Here is a 26,673-nt window from a genome sequence, read left to right as displayed (position 1 = left end):
TTTATTTATTTATTTATTTATTTATTTATTTATTTATTTATTTATTTATTTATTTAAATTTATTTATTTGACAGAGAGAGAGATAGCGACAGCAGGAACACAGCAGGGGGAGTGGGAGAGGGAAAAGCACGCTTCCCGCTGAGAAGGGAGCCCGATGCGGGGCTCGATCCCAGGACCCTGGGATCATGACCTGAGCTGAAGGCAGACGCCCAACGACTGAGCCACCCAGGCGCCCCAGTTTCTTTATTAAGAAACTGGCTTAGGAGATAGTATAGTCTCCCTAGGTTTTAATGTAATTAAGAACAAATTCAGGCCAACATAACCAACCACGTTTAAAAGTTCTTTGATATCATTTAGCTGTACCAACTTTAATGTAACAATACTTCCTAAGGGTGAACCTGAGTAGCAGATGCACAAATTCTTTAACCCTTAATATGTTGGAGATAAACAAGTCACATAGTTTCTCTGCCTATATTTCAGTAAAGCAGAGGTAATATAGACTTGTCAGGCCTACTAATTTGCACAACTCTTTGAGGCTTTCAGGAATGTTTTAAAAAGCAGAGAGTAGAAATAGTTGGTATTAAATTTTAAAAAGTCCGTAAGCTGGGGCGCCTGGGTGGTTCAGTCGGTTAAGCGGCTGCCTTTGGCTCAGGTCATGATCCCAGAGTCCTGGGATCGAGCCCCACGTCGGGCTCCCTGCTCCTTGGAGAGCCTGCTTCTCCCTCTCCCTCTGCCTGCCTCTCTGCCTACTTGTGCGCTCTCTCTCTCTGTCAAATAAATAAATAAAATCTTAAAAAAAAAGTCTGTAAGCTATTTCTTTTTTTTTTTTTTAAGATTTTATTTATTTGATGGAGAGAGACACAGCGAGAGAGGGAACACAAGCAGGGGTAGTGGGAGAGGGAGAAGCAGGCTTCCCGCGGAGCAGGGAGCCCGATGTGGGGCTTAATCCCAGGACCCTGGGATCATGAGCTGAAGGCAGATGCTTAACGACTGAGCCACCTAGGCGCCCCGTCTGTAAGCTATTTCAAAGGTGTGATACCAAGATGGTTTTGTTCAGGTGACCCAGGAACATCTGAGTCCTGCTTTTGACCATTAAGAGAAAGGGACATTTTATTAGTAGCTCTCATGTTAGTGGTCTTTTATATTAAGGAACTCTAGTTGCTATAACAGATACACTCAAAAAAATCTAGACTCTACCATTTTCTGCACATTGCTTTCAAGGTCACCTGGAGCAAGTGGGGAAATCTTGTGGGAGGTTTTGATGGGCCAGGTCTGGAAATGGCTTCATTACTTCAACCCATATTCCATTGCCAGAATTTAATCACAGGGCCGTGGGTAACTGCTAAAGGGCTGGGAAATAACTAGTTGTGCCCCAGAGGAAGGTGGGTCATGTTTGGTCAACAAGTAGCTAGTCCCCTCTCCAGGCTTCAAACCACAATATAGTCCTCAACTAGAACTATGTAGAAATCCTCTTATTTTGGGTATAGACAGCCTAGGACTGTAGTCTCCTTTCATTTCTTATAGGTCCACAGAGTTTTGGGCAATAACCATTTTGAATGCAAGTAAAGGCCTTTTTCCAAGAACATCTAGGAGATCTGGAAAAGCTTGTTTCCTCTGCCTCTGGCAGAACTAGTCACTGGCAACCCCCGTACTCCTTCAGTCTTGGTGGCTAGTGAAAGCTATCCTCAGGCTTTTCTCACTTTGTCGGTGGGCCATGGGGAAGAGGGAAAAAGCCAAAAGGAAGCCAAAGAGATGCCAGAGAGAAAGGTGACTGAGTTTCAGCTGTTCTCACTTTAATACACTTCTGGAAGGAAGCATGGCCCTAAAGAGCCCACCTCCACATATTCTTTGACTTTTTAAGTTACAGTAACGTACATTTAACATAAAATTAGTGACATTTAGTACATTCAATGTTGTGGAACCATTACCCTATCTAATTCCAGGACATTTTTTTTTAAAGATTTTATTTATTTATTTGAGGTAGAGAGAGAGCATGAGCAGGGGGCAGAGGGAGAAGCAGGCTCCCAGCTGAGCAGGGAGCCTGATAAGGGGCTCAATCCCAGGACCCCTGGGATCATGACCTGAGCCAAAGGCAGCTGCTTAACTGACTGAGCCACCAGGTGCCCCTAATTCCGGAACATTTTCATCACCCCAGAAGGAAATCTTCTACCTATTAAGTTTGTTACTCCCTGTTTCTTCCTCCCCCCAGTTGTTGGCAACTACTAATCCATTTTCTGTTGCTATGGACTCCGGACGTTTCATATAAATGGAATCATACAATATGTGGCTTTTTATATCTGGCTTCTTTCATTCAGCATAATGTTTTTGCAATTTAGCCATATAGTAGCATGTATCAGTACCTGATTTCTTTTTATGACTGAGTGTATTTCGTTGTATGGATGTACCACACTTTGTCGTCAATTGATGGACATTTGGGTTGTTTCTACCTTTTGGTGATTCAAATGAACTACGATGAAGCTACTGTGAACATGTGTGTATAAGTTTTTGTTTGAATACCTATTTTTCCAGTTTTTTTGTTATATGGACAGGAGTGGAATTGTTGGATCATATGGTAGTTTTATCTTTAAGTTTATGAGAAATTGCCAAAGTGTTTTTCACAGTGGCAGTACCATTTTAACATTGCCACCAGCAATGTACAAGGGTTCCAGTTTGGCCATGACCTTTCTAACACTTGTTATTTTCCCATTTTTAAAAAATTTTAGCCATCCTTGTGGATGTAAGTGATATCTCATTGTGCTTTTTAAAATTTTTTAAATTTAAAATTTTTTTATTTTTTAAAGATTTTAATTAATCTCTACACCCACCATGGGCTCGAACATACAACTCTGAGATCAAGAACCTCATGTTCCACGCACTGAACCAGCCAGGTGCCCCTTATTGTGCTTGCTTATGTATTTATGTATGTATGTATGTATGTAATTTCTACACACAATGTGGGGCTCAAACTCATGGCTCTGAGATCAAGAGTCTCATGCTCGGGGCGCCTGGGTGGCTCAGTCGGTTAAGTGACTGCCTTCGGCTCAGGTCATGATCCTGGAGTCCTGGGATCGAGTCCCGCATCGGGCTCCCTGCTTGGCGGGGAGCCTGCTTCTCCCTCTGACCCTCCCCCCTCTCATGTGCTCTCTCGCTCTCTCATTCTGTCTTAAATAAATAAATAAAATCTTTAAAAAAAAAAAAAAAAGAGTCTCATGCTCTTCTGACTGAGCCAGCCAGGCGCCCCTAATTGTGCTTTTTGATTTGCATCTCCCTATAGGTTAATGATGTCGAGCATCTTTTTATGTGCTTGTTGACCATTTGTATATCTTTGTTACAGAAATGTTTATTCAGGTTCTTTGCCCATTTTCATTTTATTTATTTTTATCTTTTATTTATTTTATTTTATTGATTCATTTTCTTTGCCCATTTTTAAATTCGGTTGTTTGTTGTTGAGATGTAAGAGTTCTATATTTATTCTGGATACTAGACTCTTATCAGATATATGATTTGCAGGTGTTTTCTCCCCTTTGGTAGACTTTCACTTTTTAAAAAAAATATTTTATTTATTTATTTGAGAGAGTGAGCATGAGTGGGGGGGAGGGGCAGAAGGAGAGGGAGAAGCAGACTCCCTGCTGAGCAGAGAGCCCAACTCCTGGCCCAATCCCAGGACCCCAGGATCACAACCCAAGGCAGACACTTAACCAACTGAGCTACAGGAGCCCCTAACTTTTATTTATTTATTTTTAATTTTATTTTTAAGTAATCTCTCCACACAATGTGGAGCTCGAACTCACAACCCTGAGATCAAGAGTTGCATGCTCCATCGACTGAGCCAGCCAGGCGCCCTGTTTTAGATTTTATTTTATTTTATTTTATTTATTTATTTTTAAAAAAGATTTTATTTATTTATTTGACAGAGAGAGACACAGCGAGAACAGGAACACAAGCAGGGGGAGTGGGAGAGGGAGAAGCAGGCTTCTTGCCGAGGAGGGAGCCCGATGTGGGACTCGATCCCAGGACCCTGGGATCATGACCTGAGCTGAAGGCAGACGCTTAACGACTGAGCCACCCAGGCGCCCCTGTTTTAGATTTTAAAGAAGTAAATACAGTTACTATTAGCATCCCTTCCCTCCCAGGCCCCACCCCAGGAGGAACCACTGTCCTGAAAGTGGTGAGTATTTATTGCTGCACGAGTGAGGAAAAAAATCCATTATTAATGATATTTATAAGTAAGATGTAGCAGTATTTGTTTTTAAATTTTATATAAATTATGTATTATTGTATATATCCTTTCACTCTTACTTTTTTTCACTCAACATTGTTTTTGAGAATTATGTATGTCATAGATCAACAAACTTTTTCTGTATAGGGCCAGAAAATAAATATTTTAGGCTTTGTCATACTGTCTCTTTCATAACTACTCATTTCTGTTGTAGCATGATAGCATCTATATAATAGGTAAATGAGTGAATTGCACTGTGTTCCTATGAAACTTTGTATGTAGACATTGAAATTGGAGTTTCATATAGCTTTCATATTCTTCATATTGAGAATATTTAATGAAATATTGTTCTTTGATTTGTTTTCCAACCATTTACAAATGTAAAAACTATTTTTAACTTTCTGGCTGAACATAAATAGGCTATGGTTAGGATTTGGCCTGGCAGCTGAAGTTGGCCAACCTTGATCTATGTTAATACATTTAAATCAGTTTCATTAATTTTTAAAAGCTATATAACATTCCTTTGAATAAATGAGTTTATTCATTCTTAAAATAATGGACCCTTATGTCATTTTCATTTTCCCTGTTACAGTGCTGCAGTAAATATCCTTGTACCTATCTCCTTGTAGATACATATTATTGCCAAATTGCTTTCGACAGTGATTGTACCAATTTGTACTTTGGCCAGTGATGTTTCTCTATGTCTTTGCCAACTCTTGGTGTTATCAGGTTATTACTTTTTGTAATTTGTTAGGTTTAGATGACATGTCAGTGTTTTAAATATATTTCCCTAATTGCTAGTGAATTATAATTTGGATTTTTCCCTTATATCCATTATTTGGATTTTTTGTCTTGTGATTTCCTTATCCATATACTTTCTTGTTTTTCTTATAGACTCTTTTTTTTAAAGATTTTATTTATTTATTTGACAGAGACACAGCGAGAGAGGGAACACAAGCAGGGGGAGTGGAAGAGGGAGAAGCAGGCTTCCCGCGGAGCAGGGAGCCCGATGCGGGGCTTGATCCCAGGACCCTGGGATCATGACCTGAGCCTAAGGCAGACGCTTAATGACTGAGCCACCCAGACGCCCCTAGACTGTTTCTTTTTCTTTTTCTTACTGATTGTTATGAGTTCTTTATTAATGTCATTTAAATATAATATGGAGAAAAAGCATGCTTTGGACTAGGTTTGGATTCTCTCAGTAGCTTGGTAAGTTTGAATATGAAATAAGGATAAGAGTGTCTATTTTGCTGTGTTGTTTTCATTGTTAAATCAAGATTTAGAATTTCTTGTTTGTATTGGATCTCACTGTTTCTGTGTTTTTTATTGTGCTTGTTTTTTGTCACTGCTCTAACTTTATGCGTAGCAGAATATTCCCTTAACTTTTGTAGCAGGCCACTTGTTTTGTGATTTTTTTTCTTCTTCCTTTCCTTTTTTCTTCTTAGCCTTTTTATTGTAAAATATAACAAGTACCGAAAAGCATTCAAAACAAATGTATAGCTTAATGAATTATTATGAGATGAACACCCTTAAAACCATTGCTCTACCAAGTTAGGAACAATTTTGCCAGTCACTCTAGAAATTCCTCTCCCTTTGTCCCATTTCAATCACAGCCCCACCTTCCCTCTAAAAGTAATCAGTGTCCTGACTTAAAAAGTAATAATTTCCTTGCATTTCCTTGTAAGTTTGCATCTAAAACAGTACAATTTAGTCTTCCCCATTTAAAAAATCTAGATATGGTAAAATCTTTTTTAATCTGTAAGTTTTCCTTCTATGTCTTCCTTTTCCTTAAAATTTATATGTTAAAAAACCCCAGGGCATTTGACCTATAGAGTTTCCCACAGTCTAGCTTTGACTACTTATGGTGCATTTCAAAATATTTCTGTGTCCTTTGTATTTCTTGCAAATTACAGCTGGATACAGAGGCTTCATCAGCCTTAGGTTCAGTTCCTTTGGCAAGATTATGGATGGTTGTGTGGTCTTTCAACAGGAGGCATGTAATAATATCTGCTGTTTGCTCTTTGATTTTAGCAGTTGTTGATGCTCAGTGCCAATATTCAGTAATTGGGATTGGCAAAATGGTGACACAATTCTATCATTTTGTTTTCGATCACTAGCTGGAATAACATTTTAAGGAGAGGCTTCCCTTCATCTATTATTTAGTTCTCAGTGGCATAGTACATTTAAGAAAGACTTGATTCTTTCCTTTTAAATTTACCTGGTTTTTAAGATAACGAATTGGTTCCCTGTCATCTGCAGAAGGTGACCAGTTAATTATTTTCTTATTATCAGAAAGCCACTGTCTTATTAAGTGGTTATGCACTTAAATGTATTTGTGTTTCAAACCATATGTAATGTGTTCTTGTACTAATTGAAGCTCAGATTGTCCTGTTGTTGTCTAGAAAGAGCATTGTTCAAAGCGGGGGAAATCGGAGGGGTAGACGAACCATGAGAGACGATGGACTCTGAAAAACAAACAGGGTTCTGGAGGGTTCTGGAGGGGGGTGGGAGGATGGGTTAGCCTGGTGGTGGGTATTGAGGAGGGCACATTCTGCATGGAGCACTGGGTGTTATGCACAAACAATGAATCATGGAACACTTCATCTAAAACTAATGATGTAAGGTATGCGGATTAACATAAGAATAAAAAATAAATAAATAAATAAATTTAAAAAAAAAGAAAAAGAAAGAGCATTGTTCATTCCTTAGTCTTTTGGACTTGATCCTAATAGTTTCTTTTTTTTAAGATTTACTTATTTATTTTGGGGGGAGGGGCAGAGGGAGAGGGAGAGAAGCAGACTCTCTGAGTGCAGAGCTAGACACAGGGCAGGGCTCCATCTCAGGACCCTGAAATCATGACCTGAGCTGAAAAAGTCAGTCACTTAACTGACTGAGCCATCCAGGCACCCCTTATCCTAATAATTTTGATAGTTTCCTTGCAATCTTGTGTGTCAGGCTGTCCCAGGCTCATTTTCCACCTTAGGCCTGGAATTAGCTATTTCTCTAAGAACTGATTTCTTTTTCTTTCTTTTTTTTTTTTGAGCCCCATTGAACTCACCACCCTGAGATTAAGACCTGCGCTGAGATCAAGAGTCAGACACTTAACTGACTGAGCCACCCAGGTGTCCCATGAGCTCCTGGTTTCTTTTAATGGGAAATGGTATTTTAGAACAACTACATTCTAGATCTTAAGGATACTTATTGCTATTATGTTGGTCATTGTTTCTGTAACTTTTCAGTGGATACAGTTAAGAAATACATAACTACATTGTCAGTTAACAGTATGTTTGCAAAGAACTACAGATTTTTTTTTTTTTTAAAGATTTTATTTATTTATTTGACAGAGAGAGACACAGCGAGAGAGGGAACACAAGCAGGGGGAGTGGGAGAGGGAGAAGCAGGCTCCCTGCAGAGCAGGGAGCCCGATGCGGACTCGATCCCAGGACCCTGGGATCATGACCTGAGCCGAAGGCAGTCGCTTAACCAACTGAGCCACTCAGGCGCCCCTACAGAGATTTTTTTAAGAAAATTAATCTCCTGTATATTACATTAGTATTTCTTCTCTTCTGTACCAAGAATCATATTCCCAAAGATTCAGGGGGTGAAAGAATTGAGTGTTGGGGAATGTCATCGAAAAGATGCGACTGCCAGTTTACCTGTGAGCTGGACCTGTGCTCTGGGAGGCTCCTTACTCTCACCCCTGTCCTTGGAATGTGGGTTCCACTTGCCTTTCTTGCTCCCAGAGGCAGGTCCAAGGAAATATAGCCTTGAGGTAGTGATGTAGTGTTGAAAACACCTGCATGGCATACGTGACTACATCTTGTTAAGGCCTCTATAAAGCAAGATCTGGCGGGCAAGTGTGGGGATCCATTTTTCTTGCTGTTCCCAAGACAAGCCTCATATGTAAGTTCCCTTTGCTTATTAATACTGCCACCTACCAACTTGGGAGTTCTCTCTCTTTCTTCTGCCTCTCCCTGCTCTCTGAGTACAGGGGCCAGTTTCAGATTACACCCAGGAAGCTTCTGAGAGGGTTTTGAACCAACAATTAGAATATTCAGGAATTATTTAATTACTTTGTCATACGTTAAATATATGTCTTTAATGGCAATACTAATATACTACCACCAATGATGATTAATGAGAACTGTTAAATTTTTTTCTATAAGCTATCTCCATCTTCCCCCTTCCATTTTGTGGTCGACCTATATCTACACTTTCAAATTATATAGCCATTATGTACTATACTCTCCCTTTTAATGTACATTTATTCATTCTACAAATGACTGCATATTTAATGCTAATCACCATGTTGATATCACTCTAGTTATTTTGATTGTATGAATCTTCTTCTCTAGTGGATTCCTTAGGAAGGGCCTATTGGAACAATATTCAGTTATTTATTTTTTTTTTGAAAGATTTATTTATTTGACAGAGAGACACAGTGAGAGAGGGAACACAAGCAGGGGGAGTGGGAGAGGGAGAAGCAGGCTTCCCGCTGAGCAGGGAGCCCAATGCGGGGCTCGATCCCAGGACCCTGGGATCATGACCTGAGCCAAAGGCAGACGCTTAATGACTGAGACACCCAGGTGCCCCCAGAGTTATTTTATATTGATAGTTTGCCTGTGCCTTTTACCTTGAAGGTTATTTATCCTGGATATAAAATCCTTGGCTCACATTGTCTTTCCTTGAGTATCATATATGCAACCCTGTTTTTCTTTCATGCATTGTTTTTCATTTGTACAATTTGAGCATATTTAAGACAGGGATTTAAAGTTTACTACTAGAGGGGCGCCTGGGTGGCTCAGATGGTTAAGCGTCTGCCTTCGGCTCAGGTCAGGATCCCAGGGTCCTGGGATCGAGTCCCGCATCAGGCTCCCTGCTAGGCGGGGAGCCTGCTTCTCCCTCTGCCTCTGCCTCTCTCTCTCTCCCTGACTTTCATGAATAAAAAACAACAACAACAAAAACATTTAAAGTTTACTACTAGGTCTAATGCTGGGCTTCCTCAGGCATGGTTTCTGTTAATTTATTTTGATTCTTTGAATGGGCCATACTTCATTTCTTTGTATGTCTTGTGCTTTTGTTGTTGTTGTTGAAAAATGGACATTTGAATATTGGTAGCTCTGGAAATCACCTTCTCCCCTTTCCCTAGAGTTTGTTGTTTTTTGATTGTTGAAGGCTGTAGTTGTCCATTTATCTAGTGAGTTTTCTCAATTTTTTTTTTTTTCCAGAAATTGAATTCCTTGCTCTCTGTGATACTGAAGTCTCTGTTCCTTAGCTTGTGGGTTTTTTTTTTTTTAAGATTTTATTTATTTATTTGACAGAGAGAGACATAGCAAGAGAGGGAACACAAGCAAGGGGAGTGGGAGAGGGAGAAACAGGCTTCCCGTGGAGCGGAGCAGGGAGCCCGATGCAGGGCTCGATCCCATGATCCCCCTGGGATCATGACCTGAGCGGAAGGCAGACGCTTAACGACTGAGCCACCCAGGCGCCCCTTAGCTTGTGTTTTGATGGAGATTTCCTTGGTCACCTGGAGCTAAAAACAAACAAACAAACAAACCTCCTAGAGGGTCTTTGCAGATGGACTTTGTGCTTAGCCAGACTAGAGATCAGGCTGAGATGAAAGCTTAAAGTCTTTTCAGGTCTTTCCTGAACGTGCATTTTGCCCTGCCCTGGGCTTTCTTTCTTTTTTAAATTTATTTATTTAATCTCTACACCCAACGTGGGGCTCAAACTCACAGTCCTGAGATCAAAAGCCCATGCTCTTACCACTGAGCCAGCCAGGGGTCCCTGCCTTGGGTTTTCTAAATTATCCTATATACACAGGTATTTTTAGTTGCCTTAATTTCCTAAAGAAACTCTCCTCTTTTCCTCCCAGACTTTATGCAGTCTCTTTTATGTCTCATTTATAATCTTTTGGCCCAGGTCTCTGTGGGTGGTTGGATCACTTCACAGTGTTTTTGAGCAATGCCTTCTGCTTTTCCATCATGAACAGGTTTAGAGTTAGGTGAAATAAAGTTGTGCCTTGTGTCAGTCCTTCAGGTAGCCCCAGACAAGTTAGAACAGATATAAACAATAATTTGCAAATAAGGTCTGTTGTGCTCCTTTTGGAACCAGGGACCAGGTTCCTGCACTGGAAACACCAGCTGACATCTGCAGACCATATCTAGGAGTGGGTGGTCAAGGGCAAGTGAAAATGCCACAAAGCTTTCCTACTATTATTTTTTAAAAAGATTTATTGATTTATTTTAGAGAGAGAGAATGAGCTCGTGTGTGTGCACGAGCGGGGTGGAGGGGTAGAGGGAGACAGAAAGGGAGAGAGATTCTACGGCAGACTCCCTGCTGAGCACAGAGCCCAAAGTGGGACTGGATCCCTCGACCCTGAGATCATGACCTGAGCCGAAACTAAGAGCTCAACGCCCAACCAATGGAGCCAACCAGCCTCCCCGCTTTCCTACTATTTTTAAGTTGACTTCTTGATTTAGCATTTTCTTCGTTGTAAACCTTTGACTATTTTCCAGAATTCTGACAAAGGTAGTTCTGACACTTTCTGCTTGTTTTTCAGTTGTTTCTGTGTGAGGATGTTAGCTTGCAGCTGTGGGGTTTTTGTTTGTTTTTGTTTTTGCTGACGTTGCCTCTCATTTGATTTTTTTTACCTCATTTGATTTTAATTTTTGTTTCCCTCATGATAAATGATGTTGAGGATTGTTTCGTGTGTTCATTTGCTGTAGTTGCCTCTTGTTTAAGTGTCTATTCAGTCTTTCACTCATGTTTTTTATTGGCTTATGTGTTTTCTTATTATTGAATTTTGAAAGATCTTTCTATATACTGAATGCCAGTCCTTTCTCACATGTGTTTTGCAAATATTTTTTTCCTTGTGTGTGATTTGTTTTCATTTTTTAACAGTATCTTTTCAAGAGTAGTAGTTTTTAAATTTGATGAAGTCTAATTTATAAATTTGTTCTTTTTAAACTTGTGTTTTGTATCTTATCTAAGAACTCTAAAAGTAACAAAAATTTACTCTTGTATTTACTCTTGTATTTATTTTCTTCTGAAGTTTTATACCTTTAGATTTTATAGTTTGACTCATGATCCATTTAGAGTTAATTTTTGTCTGTGCTTGATAATGCTTGAGGTATGGGTCAAAGTTCATGTTATATATATATATATATATATATATATACACATACATACATATAGATAATCAAGCAAAGGTTTTTTGACAGGGATTAAGAGGATGGACTTTGATTAGTGTGGCACCTGGGTTTGACTCTTGGTAGGGTAGGTAGATCAGGAAGACTCTGCCACAAGGTATAGAATTCTTTTCACCTACCAGTCCGCTAAATGAAAGTAGGTTCTTGGTAAATGCTGCAATAAAGTCAATTCACCTGTATTAAGTGAATTTTTTTTTTTTTAAGATTTTACTTATTTATTTGAGACAGAGAGAATGAGAGACAGAGAGCATGAGAGGGAGGAGGGTCAGAGGGAGAAACAGACTCCCTGCTGAGCAAGGAGCCCGATGCGGGACTCGATCCCAGGACTCCAGGATCATGACCTGAGCCGAAGGCAGTCGCTTAACCGACTGAGCCACCCAGGCACCCCTTAAGTGAAATTTTTAAAGGGCAGAATTAGAGGTGCCTGGGTGGCATAGTTGAGCCTGAAACTCACAACCCTGAGATCAAGACCTGGGCTGAAATCAAGAGTCGCAGGCTTAACTGACTGAGCCACCCAGGTGCACCATATCTTTTCTTTTTTTTTTAAATCTTGATGCTGGTTACATGGGTATGTTTAACTTGTGAAAATTCATTGAGTTTCTTGCTTGGGTATGTGTACTTTTCTGAGATGAGTAATATACTTCAGTAAAGTTAAAAAGACATACTAATTTAAAAGTTAAATATCATATCCAATTTAATTAATATTTTCTTCCCTTTGCAAGGTTTTGACAGGAGAGACTTGGAATAAGAAGGGGCATGATTTGCTTTTATTTTTCTTTTCTGTTTTCTGACTTTTTTTTCTTTGGTATGTTATAGGGAGTATTGGTACTGATCTTAATTGGTACTGATCTAGTCCTGTATTGGTGGTTATTCCTTTTCTGGCTAAGACTAATTGCTCATTCATACACTGTAGCAGGCATCCCAGTGCTGGCTCTCTGATGTAGCTCATTTGTAAATTATTTTGGGGATGAGACCTTTCCCTCCCCATCCTGTCTTCATATGGAATATTATTTCAGCTTGATATCTTCCAGGTCTTCCTTACTTTCCTGTGTTCTCCTCAACGATTTTGATGGATTCCTGTCTCACATTTAGGTCTTTCATCCATTTTGAGTCTATTTTTGCATATGGTGTAAGAAAATGGTCCAGTTTCATTCTTCTGCATGTGGCTGTCCAATTTTCCCAACACCATTTGTTGAAGAGACTGTCTTTTTTCCATTGGACATTCTTTCCTGCTTTGTCAAAGATTAGTTGACCATAGAATTGAGGGTCCATTTCTGAGCTCTCTATTCTGTTCCATTGATCTATGTATCTGTTTTTGTGCCAGTACCATACTGTCTTGATGATGACAGCTTTGTAATAGAGCTGGAAGTCCAGAATTGTGATGCCACCAGCTTTGCTTTTCTTTTTCAACATTCCTTTGGCTATTCAGGGTCTTTTCTGGTTCCATACAAATTTTAGGATTATTTGTTCCATTTCTATGAAAAAAAGTTGATGGTATTTTGATAGGGATTGCATTGAATGTGTAGATTGCTCTAGGTAGCATAGACATTTTCACAATATTTGTTCTTCCAATCCATGAGCATATAACGTTTTTCCATTTCTTTGTGTCTTCCTCAATTTCTTTCATGAGTATTCTATAGTTTTCTGAGTACAGATCTTTTGCCTCTTTGGATAGATTTATTCCTAGGTATGTTATGGTTTTTGATGCAATTGTAAATGGGATCCACTCCTTAATTTCTCTTTCTTCTGTCTCATTGTTGGTGTTTAGAAATGCAACTGATTTCTGTGCATTGATTTTATATCCTGCCACTTTACTGAATTCCTGTATGAGTTCTAGCAGTTTTGGGGTTTTCTACATAAAGTATCCTATCATCTGCAAAGAGTGAGAGTTTGATTTCTTCTTTGCCAATTTGGTTGCATTTTATTTCTTTTTGTTGTCTGATTGCTGAGGCTGGGACTTCTAATACTATGTTGAACAGCAGTGGTGATAGTGGACATCCCTGCCATGTTCCTGACCTTAGGGGGAAAGCTCTCAGTTTTTCCCCCATTGAGAATGATATTTGCTGTAGGTTTTTCATAGATGGCTTTTATGATACTGAAGTATGTACCCTCTATCCCTACACTGTGAAGAGTTTTAATCAAGAAAGGATGCTGTACTTTGTCAAATGCTTTTTCTGCATCAATTGAGAGGATCATATGGTTCTTGTCCTTTCGTTATGTAGTGTGTCACATTGATTTGTGAATGTTGAACCAACCTTGCAGCCCAGGAATAAATCCCATTTGGTCGTGGTGAATAATATTTTTAATGTACTGTTGGATCCTATTGACTAGTATTTTGGTGAGAATTTTTGCATCCATGTTCATCAGGAATATTGGTCTGTAATTCTCCTTTTTGGTGGGTTCTTTGTCTGGTTTTGAGATCAAGATAATGCTGGCCTCATAAAACGAGTTTGGAACTTTTCCTTCCGTTTCTCTTTTTTGGAACAGTTTCAGAAGAATAGGTATTAATTCTTCTTTAAATGTTTGGTAGAGGGGCGCCTGGGTGGCTCAGTTGATTAAGCGACTGCCTTCGGCTCAGGTCATGATCCTGGAGTCCTGGGATCGAGTCCCGCATCGGGCTCCCTGCTCGGCAGGGAGTCTGCTTCTCCCTCTGACCCTCCTCCCTCTCATGCTCTCTGTCTCTCATTCTCTCTCTCTCAAATAAATAAATAATAAAAAAATCTTTAAAAATAAATAAATAAATAAATGTTTGGTAGAATTCCCCTGGGAAGCCATCTTGCCCTGGGCTCTTGTTTGTTGGGAGATTTTTTGATTATTGCTTCAATTTCCTTGCTGGTTATGGATCTGTTCAGGTTTTCTATTTCTTCCTGGTTCAGTTTTGGTAGTTGATACATCTCTAGGAATGCATCCATTTCTTCCAGATTGTCTAATTTGTCGGTATATAGTTGCTCGTAATATGTTCTTAAAATTTTTTGTATTTATTTGGTGTTGGTTGTGATCTCTCCTCTTTCATTCATGATTTTATTTATTTGGGTCCTTTCTCTTTTCTTTTTGATAAGTCTGGCCAGGGGTTTATCAGTCTTATTAATTCTTTTAAAGAACCAGCTCCTAGTTTTGTTGATCGGTTCTACTCTTCTTTTGGTTCCTGTTTCCTTGATTTCTGCTCTCATCTTTATTATTTCTCTTCTGCTGGGTTTAGGCTTTATTTGTTGTTCTTTCTCCAACTCCTTTAGGTGTAGGGTTAGGTTGTGTGTTTGAGACCTTTCTTGTTTCTTGAGAAAGGCTTGTATGGCTATATACTTTCCTCTTAGGACCACCTTTGCTGCATTCCAAAGATTTTGAACAGTTGTGTTTTCATTTTCATTTGTTTCCATGAATTTTTTAAATTCTTCTTTAATTTCCTGGTTGACCCACTCATTCTTTAGTAGGATGCTGTTTAGCCTCCATGTATTTGAGTTCTTTCCGACTTTCCTCTTGTGATTGAGTTCTAGTTTCAAAGCATTGTGGTCTGAAAATATGCAGGGAATGGTCCCAGTCTTTTGGTGCCAGTTGAGACCTGATTTGTGACCCAGGATGTGATCTATTCTGGAGAATGTTCCATGTGCACTAGAGAAGAATGTGTATTCTGTAGCTTTGGGATAGAATGTTCTGAATATATCTGTGAAGTCCATCTGGTCCAGTGTGTCATTTAAAGCCTTTATTTCATTGTTGATCTTTTGCTTAGATGATCTGTTCATTGCAGTGAGGGAGGTGTTAAAGTCCCCTACTATTATTGTATTATTGTCGATGTGTTTCTTTGATTTTGTTATTAATTGGCTTATATAATTGGCTGCTCCCATGTTAGGGGTATAAATATTTACAGTTGTTAGATCTTCTTGTTGGATAGACCCTTTAAGTATGATATAGTGTCCTTCCTCATCTCTTAGTAGTCTTTGGTTTAAAATCTAATTTGTCTGATATAAGGATTGCCACCCCAGCTTTCTTTTGATGTCCATTAGCATGATAAGTAGTTTTCCACCCCCTCACTTTCAATCTGGAGGTGTCTTTGGCTCTAAAATGAGTCTCTTGCAGACAGTATATTGATGGGTCTTGCTTTTTTATCCAATCTGATACCCTGTGTCTTTTTAATTGGGGCATTTAGCCCATTTACATTCAGGGTAACTATTGAAAGATACGAATTTAGTGCCATTGTATTGCCCGTAAGGTGACTGTTACTGTATATTGTCTCTGTTCCTTTCTGGTCTATGTTACTTTTGGGCTCTCTCTTTCCTTAGATGACCCCTTTTAATACTTTTTGTAGGGTTGGCTTGATGATTGCAAATTCATTTAGTTTCTGTTTGTCCTTGAAGCTTTTTCTTTTTTTTTTAAGATTTTATTTACTTGTTTGACAGAGAGAGACACAGTGAGAGAGGGAACACGAGCAGGGGGAGAGGGAGAAGCAGGGAGCCCAATGTGGGGCTCGATCCCAGAACCCTGGGATCATGACCTGAGCCAAAGGCAGATGCTTAATGACTGAGCCACCCAGGCACCCCTGTCCTTGAAGCTTTTTATCTCTCCTTTTATTATCAGCGACAGCCTAGCTGGATAAAGTATTCTTGGCTGCATATTTTTCTCATTTATTATCCTGAATATATCATGCCAGTCCTTTCTGGCCTGCCAGGTCTCTGTGGATAGGTCTGCTGCCAATCTAATGTTTCTACCATTGTAGGTTACAGACCTCTTGTCCCGAGCTGCTTTCAGGATTTTCTCTTTGTCTCTGAGATTTGTATGTTTTACTATTAGATGTTGGGGTGTTGACCTGTTTTCACTGATTTTGAGGGGGGTTCTCTGAGCCTCCTGGATTTTGATGCCTGTTTCCTTCCCCAAATTAGGGAAGTTCTCTGCCATAATTTGCTCCAATATACCTTCTGCCCCCCACCCCTTTCTTTTTCTTCTGGGATCCCAATTATTCTAATGTTTTGCTTTGTGGTATCACTTATCTTGAATTCTCCTCTCATGATCCAGTAGTTGCTTATCTCTTTCTCAGCTTCTTTATTCTCCATCATTTGGTCTCCTGTGTCACTAATTCTTTCTTCTGCCTCATTTATCCTAGCAGTTAGAGCCTCCAGTTTTGATTACATATCATTAATAGCCTTTTTTGATTTCAACTTGATTAGATTTTATTTCTCCAGAAAAGGATTCTCTAGTGTCTTCTATGTTTTTTCCCCAAGCCCAGCTAGTATATTTATAATCGTTATTCTGAACTCTAGTTCCAACATCTTACTAATGTCCATATTGATTAGGTCCCTGGCAGTCGGTACTGCCTCTTGTTCTATTTTTTGAGGTGAGTTTTTCCGTTTTGTCATTTTGTCGAGAGAAGAATAGATGAATGAGAGAACAAAATGCTGAAAGGGTAACAACGACCCCAGAGAAATACACATTAAACAAATCAGTAGAGTCCTGAAACTGGGGGGAAAAGAAAAAAGAAGAAAAGAAAAAAAAAGTAGAATATGATCAGGCTGGTGAATAGAACAGAGCCATACACTGGATTTTGGGTGTATTTTGGTCTGTTAGAAGAAACTGGATCCCAAAATTTTAAAGAAAGAAAAACATATATATATATATAAAATACATAATATACACACACACAAAAAATAAGGTTAAATACAATGAAGGAATGGGATACGACTGTAAAAATTAAAATGAAAAAAAGATTTACAAAAGGAATTGATAAGAAGTTGGTTGAAAAAAGAAAGAAGAAAAATTAAAAAAAAAAAAAAAAAGAATTTTGATCAAGCTGGTGAATAGACCAGAGCCATACACTAGATTTTGAGTATATTTTGGTCTGTTAGAAGAAACCGCATCCCAAAACTTTAAAGAGAGAAAAACACGCATATATATATGTAAAATATACATATATATAATATACATATACACACAAAAAATAAGGTTAAATACAGTGAAGGGATCAAATATGACTAAAAATAAAAATTAAAAAAGATTTTAAAGGAGTTGATAAGAAGTTGGTTGACAAAGGAAATAACAATTCAAAAAAAAGAAAAAGAAAATTCGAAAATTAAAGTTGAAAGACTAAAGAATCATGGAGAAAAAGCCATGAATTCTGTGTGTTTTATTCCCCTAGCACTGGAATTTTGTAGTTCTCATTGATCAGTCAGCTTGGTCTTGGCTGGATGGTCTTGCGGATCTTCTGGGGAAGGGGCCTGTTGCAGTGATTCTTAAAAGACTTTGCCCAAGGTGGAATCGAGCAGCCGTTGCCTGGGGCCAGGCTAAGGAATCTGCTTGGCTTTGCCTGGTAGCTTTTGTTCCCTGAAGGCTTTCCTTACAGCTTTGGAGGATGAGAATGAAAATGGAGGCTTTTCCAATCTCTGCCCCAGAGGAGCCGAGAACTCGGGGCCCCACTCCTCAGTGCACCCCCAGAGAAAAGCAGTCAATCCCTCCTGTCTCCCTGGTCTCTGGCCGCACTCCGTGCTCACCCGGCCTGTGACCCAGCATTTCTATCTCTGGTACTCGACCCTGTTTGGAGTCTCCAAACCCAGCAGATCCCCGTAGTGCGCTCCTGTACTGCTCCTCCCTGGGCAGGGGGGGTGGGGGAAGGGGAATCTCCCTGAATCTGCTGCTTGTTGGGTCCCTGCTCAAAGAGTAGTGGCCCGACCGTGCCGGGTATCACGGTTTATGGAGACTCTGAGCCGGCTTCCCTGCTCCGATATCTGGGAGCTCTGCCGCACTCAGGCACCCCTCATCTTCCTGTGACCACAAGGGTCCTGAGACCACAGTGTCCCAGTGAGGGTTCCACCCCCCGCTTAGCCACTGGAGTGGAGTCCCTCAGCGGAGCAGACTTCTAAAAGTTCCAGTTTTGTGCTCTGCTGCTCTATCACTTGTCAGTAGCGGCTTAAGGAGGCTCCCTCCCCCCAGGGTCTATCGTTTGGAATATTTCCTCAGATTCACTTCTCCACATGTCCTACCTTCCAGAAAGTGGTCGCTTTTCTGATCATAGAATTGCTGCTATTCTTTTCTTCAATTTCCTGTTGAGTTTGTATATGTTCAGAATGGTTAGATAACTATCTAGCTGAATTCCTGGGACCAGATGAAATTTAGGTCTCCTACTCCTCTGCCATCTTGTACTCCTCCCCCAATTTACTATCAACTAAAAAAATACTGTTCCTTGTTTCTTCTGTTATTTTTCTTTAACTTAACTTTTCTTTTTTATGTGTGGGCATTTATAAATTATATTCTGGATAGCCACTACCAACCAATACTGGCACTTTCTCATGTTTGTGAACCCACCAATCACACCGAATGACCTTAGAGAGTGGTTTTTTTTTTTTTTAATCTTAAGGATGTTGGCATTTTTCCATTCTTTTCCCCCCTGTGGCTTTTACTATTTACTTGAGTCTTGTTCTTCAAACAGCAGGTAACACAGATTTTAGTTGTTTCTTTTTATGTTTCTCATTTTGTCTTCCTACTGTCCATATCACTTTGATGTGCAACTTGTCTGTGTTTGTTATAGCTTCCGTTATTGAAATATGAAAGATGTCTCATTTATCTTACTTTTTTCAAAATAGTTTTTTATTTTTTGACTTTTAAAAAAATATTTATTTATTTGACAGAGAGAGAGATAGCAAGAGCAGGAACACAAGCCGGGGGAGTGGGAGAGGGAGAAGCAGGCTTCCCGTGGAGCAAGGAGCCCCATGCGGGGCTCAATCCCAGGACCCTGGGATCACGACCTGAGCTGAAGGTAGACGCTTAATGACTGAGCCACCCAGGCGCCCCAAAATAGTTTCTCTTTTAATGCTGCCAGTTAGGTGAGCATTTGCTTCAAAATGTCTGAAAAAAATTTTTAAGATTTTGTTTATTTATTTTAGAGAGACAGAGATAGTGGCAGAGATAGAGAGAGCACAGCCAGGAGGAGAGGGAGAAACAGGCTCCTTGAGCAGGGAGCCCAACATGGGGCTTGATCCCAGGACCCTGGATCGTGACCTGAGTCGAAGGGAGAAGCTTAACCGACTGAGCCACCCAGGCACCCCCAAAATGCTGAATCTTGATGATATGTTGGACACTGCTTACTGAGTGAAAAGGAGCAGGCATTGGGATGGAGTAGGATAAACTGGATTAAAATAAAGACAAAAAGGAGGCCCTCTCAATGTTTCATATTGTCTGCATTTTCTCCATAGTACTTCATGCTTTTTCATTGAAATATATTTAGCTCCTATCATAGACCTATAAGGAAAGCTCTACATTTTATTTTAGCATTAATTGAATGTTAGAGGCATTTCTAACTTTGTATAACAGGTAAAGGAAGGTCTGCTATTTATCATTTTTAAAAAACTAAAATAGGCTTTTCTTTACTGGATATAGGAAGAGTGAATAGGAGGAGAAAAGTAAATAAACATAACTAGACATATACTCATTGTGGAAGAAGACTTATTTTTTTACTTTATTTTTTATTTATTTTTTTTAGAGGGGGGCAGAGAGAGAAGGAGAGGGTGGGGGAGGGGCAGAGGGAAAGGGAGAGAGAGAATCTCAAGTCAATTCCCTGCTGAGTGTGGAGCCTGACTTGGGGCTTGATCCCATGACCCTGAGATCAAGACCTGAGTCAAAACTAAGAGTTGGATGCTCAACCGAGCCACCCAGGTGCCCCTTTGACTTTTTTTTTTTTTTTAAGATTTTATTCATTTATTTGACAGAGAGCACAAGTAGTCAGAGCAGTAGGCAGTGGGAGACGCTCGCTGAACAGAGAGCCTGATGTGGGGCTTGATCCCAGGACCCTGGGATCATGACCTGAGCTGAAGGCAGACATTTAACCGACTGAGCCACCCAGGTGCCACCCTTTGACATTTTATAATCAGTGTCCCACAGCCTTCATAGCATACCCAAACAGCTTTTACTAAGAAGTATGTTTCTGGCTTTAGCTGTTGAGGAGAAAGTGTAAAATGCTGGCACTTTTTAACTGCAATGAATGTTGTAGAGATGTTTAATACAAAGTCCTTACACTTTCAGAAAAGACATTACAGACTTATATTTTACCTTTTTTTTCTTTGAAGGATGTCATAGCTGGACTTAGTCCCCTGCTTTTTAGGAAGCTCAGTAATCCTGACATATTTTCATCCACCGGAAAAGCTAAACTCCAACGGCAACTTAGTCAGGATGACTGTAAGTTGCGGAGAGGAAGCCTGGCCAGTTCGCTGTCAGGTGAGTCATTTTGTTTTTTAAGAAATGTGGGACTGTGTTGTCAATATTTAAGGGTATATCAACTGACTTAGCATCTTCATGGCTTCTTCTTTGGTGGTAGTTTTGTATAGAACACTTATGGGTAAGGCCATCTTCCTCTCTTTACTGCTTCCTCATGACATCTCTGAATGGTAGCCTCCTCAACCTGCTAAATATTTTCTTGTTGACCACTATCACTGGTTATTCTCTTTGAATTTGACTTTTGCTCTCTGCTCCTTCTGTGGACTTCACATCCTTTGCTTCTTTTGATTTTCTTTTTCCGATTTTCAAAATCTGTTCCAAAGCCTGCAGTGCCTCCCCACGTTCCCCATAGAAAAGTCTTTAAAAAATTCACGGGGAAGAAATGATACAAGGAAGTCATGGTCCAAATAGGAAACAATTAAAATGTGACATAATTTTAAGCAATCAATAGAATATTAAAAAAAGAGAATCCATTTGGCCTCAGCTAAAAATACTAGATTAGTAGAGAAGAAAATATAATCCACCTGTACTTGCCAGTTGTAAATTTCTTTTTATTTTGTCCCTTTTCAGGACTGTTCCTTGGCTTTATCTTTCCACTCTTAGTGGAATTATTTTGCCAAGCATGTATTTAATCACATAGAGCCATTTTTTTGTTTTCATAGTATTCTGTTCTTTTAAGGATGTATTACCTTATAAATATTGTGTGAATAAATAGAATTTTGATTTTTGTATTAATTTTTAAAAAAAGTTTTCTTTTGTTTCTGAATCAACTCTTTTGAGCACCGAATAACCAGAATCCATTGCCTTGTTCTGAGATGCCATATCCCTTCTATCTTGTGGGGTAATTGGCTATTGGTTACTGGGTGGTACAATGTGAGAATGTGGTTATGTTTGAGTCTTTATAGATTTTCATTTAATCTGAGTTCAGCCTTACATCTTAATTTTATGTCCTCTTTGGTATCTTGCATTTCTGAGTACTGAATTTATCTAAGATTTTGTAGGGTAACCTACTCTCTCATTTAACTGTGATTTAACTGCAACCTCCTCTATGCTTATTATACCTTGTGTCTTTCTTTGCCCATTTCCATTGGTTATGATTCATCTGTTTTAGATTTCCCCAAATTTTATTCATCTCCTCAGTTAATCCCCCCTCCCTCATTATAGCCTTTGTTTGTTTTACTTCTTTATTCTCATTTACTGTCCTGGGTGACAAAAGATAAAAGTATGTGCTCAGTCAGACATGTTTAACTGGGAATATTTTGCATATTAGCCTCTTGAATCATTGTAAGAATAATTAGAATTTTTAAGGTTTTTTTTTTTCTGAGTTATTTCTTTACTAAAGGGCTAGTGTCTCCATTTGTTTGTATTGTTCATTCTGTCTTATGTTGTTTGTTTTCCTCAAATTCTTGGCAATCCTTGGTACATTTCAAGCCCAGACTAGTATATATCCAAATGGGTTTCTTTTGCAGGTGCATAAACCTCTTTTCTCCAGCAAGCTTTTATTTTGAAGGGAGATAGAGAGATGATACTAGCCTTTGTGTATGTGGATAGGGTAAGTCAAGGAGCTAGCTTTCCTTTAGAATATATAGATGAGGAGTAGGCAGATGATCTGAGAACTTGACAACATTGGCAGAAAGAAAACAGGCAGGCTGTCTCTACTCTGGCCTTATGGGAGTTTTGAGTAGAGAACTATTATTTGTAGAGGGTTTTATGGGAAGGCTTTCCAATAAACATACATTTGCAAACAGACTTGAAAGATAACTAGATTTTTAAAAAACATTGCATTTTTTTCTGATTAAAAAAGTAAATATGCTAGTAATAAAAAATTTGAGTTCAAAGACATGAATTATGTCAAAGTGAAAAGTTCTTCTTAATCTTTACTTTCTTTTGTCTCCCTTCCTCCAACCATTTATATATACTCCATTATATTTAAATATACATTTAAAAGTTTATGTAAATATACACAAACTTTTTTTTTTTTTTTTTTTTAAATAAAACTGGGGGCACCTGGGTGGCTCAGTCGTTGAGCGTCTGCCTTTGGCTCAGGTCATGATCCCAGGGTCCTGGGATTGAGCCCTGCATCAGGCTCCCTGCTCAGCCGGGAGTTTGCTTCTCCCTCTTGTGCTCCCCCTGCTTGTGTTCCCTCTCTCACTGTGTCTCTCTGTCAAATAAATAAATAAATAACTCTTTAAAAAAAATACATAAATAAAAATTGGGATCATATGCCACACACTTCCTTTCTGCTTTCTTTACTCAACAGGAAATGTTGAATATTTTTCTCTTGACTACATTTTGAGCTGCCTCATTATTTTTAATGGGTTCAGTATTTCATTATGTGGAGATACTACAATTTCTTTAAATTGTAATAAACATTTATTTTCAGTTTTATTCTGGTGAGCATTGCTAAGGTGAGCATTCTGGTCTATTTTTTCATTATACTACATTACTACAGGTGGAATGCTGGGTCCAAACATATTAAAATTTTAGTAAATTTTGCTAAATTGCCCTCCAAATAATTTGCATCACATTTTGTTTGCAATAAAAGGATATGTTGTACCAAAAGCAAAACTAAAAACTCCGTTTGCTCACACCTTTATTATAGTGGGTATTTCCATGTTGAATAGGATTTTGCTAGGAAGAGGAAAGGTTTTCAAGTGAATTGGGTGATCAAGATAAATCCAGGTGAAAATACAGAGCATAATATTGAAGTTGAGTGAGCAAATTGGTGTGGAAAAGAGTTGAAGGAGATGAGGCCAGGAAGATAATCTGGATTTATAGAGGAGGATCTCTTTAATTTTTTTAAAAGTCTGGCTAATTTTGAATAGTAGGGAGTCATCAGAAGTTTTTTTAGGGCAGGGAATGATATCACATTTATTTTGGTTAAATCACTAGCAGCAATGTGAGGAACATTACGATGGAAGAGATTGAAATAGGACTTGCACCTCAATTAGAAAGTCATTGCAATTCTTGATACTCAGTCTTTTATAAGTGACTTTCTTGCAGTCTTTCATTGGGATTAAGGCAGTCAGTCAGTCAACCTGGACTGAACACATGGAGTCTGGCCAGAGCGTTATAGAATCAGTGTTCATCTTCTGGAAACTTAAGGACCAAACTTGTTTAGAGATGCTGTCAGCTCCACTCATGTTGCATTGAGTTGGTGAGAAACTAAGTAACGTGGAAGGGACTGGAAAACTCAGCCTGCTAGGGTGGGTGCTGGCATGGTGATGGATATTACAGAGAATTTAAAATAGTCAATTCAGTTTCAGTATTCCATTTACAATTCTCCTCTCCACCAAGACAGTTGGAATTTTTAAAGGGCTACAGATTCTAAAATGAATATGGCAGAACTTCATTTTGTTTTGGATCACTATATTTTTATCCACTTGATATCATTGTATATTTTCATTAATTAATTAATAAATAATTACAAGTATATTTTCCAAACCTTGTGTTTGAAGGTAAGCAGCTGCTCCCCTTGTCCAGCAGTGTACATAGCAGTGTGGGACAGGTGACTTGGCAGTCTTCAGGAGAAGCATCAAACCTGGTTCGAATGAGGAACCAGTCCCTTGGACAATCTGCACCTTCTCTTACTGCTGGTTTGGTAAGTGTTAGTCAAGACAGTCCCTTGCTCTATGAACAAATTCTTGATTGCCATGGCCACATTTATTATTTTTCTTTTTAGGATTTGGATAGTTTAATTTTTCAAAGTAAAGTATAAAAAAAATGGAATTTAATTGAATGTATTCTGATTGCTCTCTTATGCTGTCACTGGTACTGATTATGTAGGGAGAGTCCAGAAAAAGACTCAGTATGGTTGATTGAATGAATAAATTTTCTGGGAAAGAGCTTTCTTTTTTTAAAGATTTTATTTATTTGAGAGAGCGAGACAGAGATAGCGAGAGAGAGTGCGAGAGGGGAAGGAGAAGCAGGCTTCCTGCTCAGGGAGCCCGATGTGGGGCTTGATCCCAGCACCCAGGGATTATAACCTCTGCCGAAGGCAGACACTTAACCGACTGAGCCACCCAGGTGCCCTGTGGGAAAGAGCTTTCTATTTTTTTTTTTAAGATTTTAGATTTATTTATTTGACAGAGAGAGAGAGACAGCGAGAGAGGGAGCACAAGCAGGGGGAGTGGGGGAAGGAGAAGCAGATTCCCCACTGAGCAGGGAGTCCCATGTGGGACTCGATCCCAGGACACTGGGATCATGACCCGAGCCAAAGGCAGATGCTTAACCGACTGAGCCACCCAGGCGTCCCTAGGGAAAGAGCTTTTTTTTTTTTTTTAAAGATTTTATTTATTCATTTGAGAGAGAATGAGATAGAGAGAGCATGAGAGGGGGGAGGGTCAGAGGGAGAAGCAGACTCCCTGCCGAGCAGGGAGCCCCATGCGGGACTCGATCCTGGGACTCCAGGATCATGACCTGAGCCGAAGGCAGTCGCTTAACCAACTGAGCCACCCAGGCGCCCGGGAAAGAGCTTTCTAATAGACAGGATTCTTAACCTTGTGAAGTTATGTTGCTTCTTTGTATAGTTCTGTGATACACATATTTAGTACATGAGGATAGGATAGTGGGCAGTTTAGTATATATTGGATGCAAGAATGAGCCTTTTCTTTGTCTAGAATTTGTATGATAGAATCTAACAAAGTTAAGCTGTGTAGTCTGAGCAGGTTGTTTTCTGCCTGTGATTGCATCTTCTACCCTTTTATCCTCAATACCTCTGCCTTTTTATTGAAGGTACCCATTGACTTCCTGCTGATCTCACATTCTTCCTAAAGGACAAGGCACACTAGTAATTTTCAGGGTACAATAACAGAAACTTGTTCCCATTAAAATATAATCTCATCTGTTCTTTGGGATTATAAATCTTTTGGGTTGGCATGTATAGATTAGAAAGCTTTGTCCATTTGTCATTCTGGGAAGTGGGGATAGGGAAATAGTCTTCTTATAGCAGGTGGGAAGGTAATTTTTGGATCAGAAGATTTCCTTATGACCTGAAGTTTGACTCTTAGGCCATAGGAAGAATCAGGAACTTTCCCGCTCCCCAACTTTTTATTTTGAAAATTTCAAATACAGTGAATACCCACATAAACTTACTTAGATTGGTCAATTTGGTTGTAACTTACATTTTGCCACATTTGCTTTATCTGTGTATGTATGTATTTTTTTCCCCCGAAACATTTCAAAGCAAGTCACAGACCTTATGATACCTCACTCTTAAGTATTTTTTTGTAAGACCAAGGACAATCTCCTAAATAACCACAATATATTATCAGATCCAGGAAGTTTAACATCAATTTAATAATAGCATCTAATAGGGGGCGCCTGGGTGGCTCAGTTGGTTAAGCAACTGCCTTCAGCTCAGGTCATGATCCTGGAGTCCCGGGATCGAGTCCCGCATCGGGCTCCCTGCTCGGCAGGGAGCCTGCTTCTCCCTCTGACCCTACCCCTTCTCATGTGCTCTCTCCCTCTCTCTCATTCTCTCTGGCTCAAATAAATAAATAAAATCTTTAAAAAAAATTAAAAAAAAAAAGCATCTAATAGAAAGACTATATTCAAATTTCCTCACTTGTTCTCAGCATGTCTATTAAAGCCTCACATCTTCCTTTTAATCTCTGGAATACAAAAACATATATATAGATTTATGTACCCTATCATAGAGATGATTAATTTAGATTTTAAAGTAATCTCTTGGGGCTCCTGGGTAACTCAGTCGGTTAAGCATCTGCCTTTGGCTCAGGTCATGATCCCGGGGTCCTGGCTTCGAGCCCTGTGTCAGGCTCCCTGCTCAGTGGGGAGTCTGCTTCTTCCTCTGCCCCCCCCTTCGTGCTCTCTCTTTCTCTCTCAAATAGGTAAAACCTTAAAAATAAAATAGTAATCTCTACACCCATCATGGGGCTCAAACTCACAACCCCTGAGATCAGGAGTTACACTGTACTGACTGAGCCAGCCAGGCACCCCCACATAATAGAGATTTTGATCCAGTGGGACTGGGGTGGTCCTAGGGATCAGTATTTTCTTTTTTAGAGATTTTATTTATTTATTTGACAGAGAGAG

General features: G+C 39.3%; 1 protein-coding gene across 8 annotated transcripts in view; it reads left to right on the top strand.

Moving 5' to 3' along the window:
* Positions 1–26,673, top strand: part of MAST2 (microtubule associated serine/threonine kinase 2) — a 219,652-nt gene that overhangs the window by 15,091 nt on the left and 177,888 nt on the right. For all 8 annotated transcript variants that reach the window (XM_035018675.1, XM_035018682.1, XM_035018679.1 and 5 more), the window contains exons 2-3: positions 20,472–20,619; positions 24,078–24,220. In XM_035018675.1, the coding sequence (XP_034874566.1) occupies positions 20,472–20,619; positions 24,078–24,220 (291 nt within the window). The remainder of the gene's footprint in view (positions 1–20,471; positions 20,620–24,077; positions 24,221–26,673) is intronic.

This window comes from Mirounga leonina, unplaced genomic scaffold (genome assembly GCF_011800145.1).
Source record: "Mirounga leonina isolate KUSES-001 unplaced genomic scaffold, KU_Mleo_1.0 Mir_173, whole genome shotgun sequence".
In the NCBI taxonomy this organism is placed as follows: domain Eukaryota; kingdom Metazoa; phylum Chordata; class Mammalia; order Carnivora; family Phocidae; genus Mirounga; species Mirounga leonina.
Note: the sequence above shows the minus strand (reverse complement) of the source record. Positions and strands in the feature narration are given on the sequence as shown.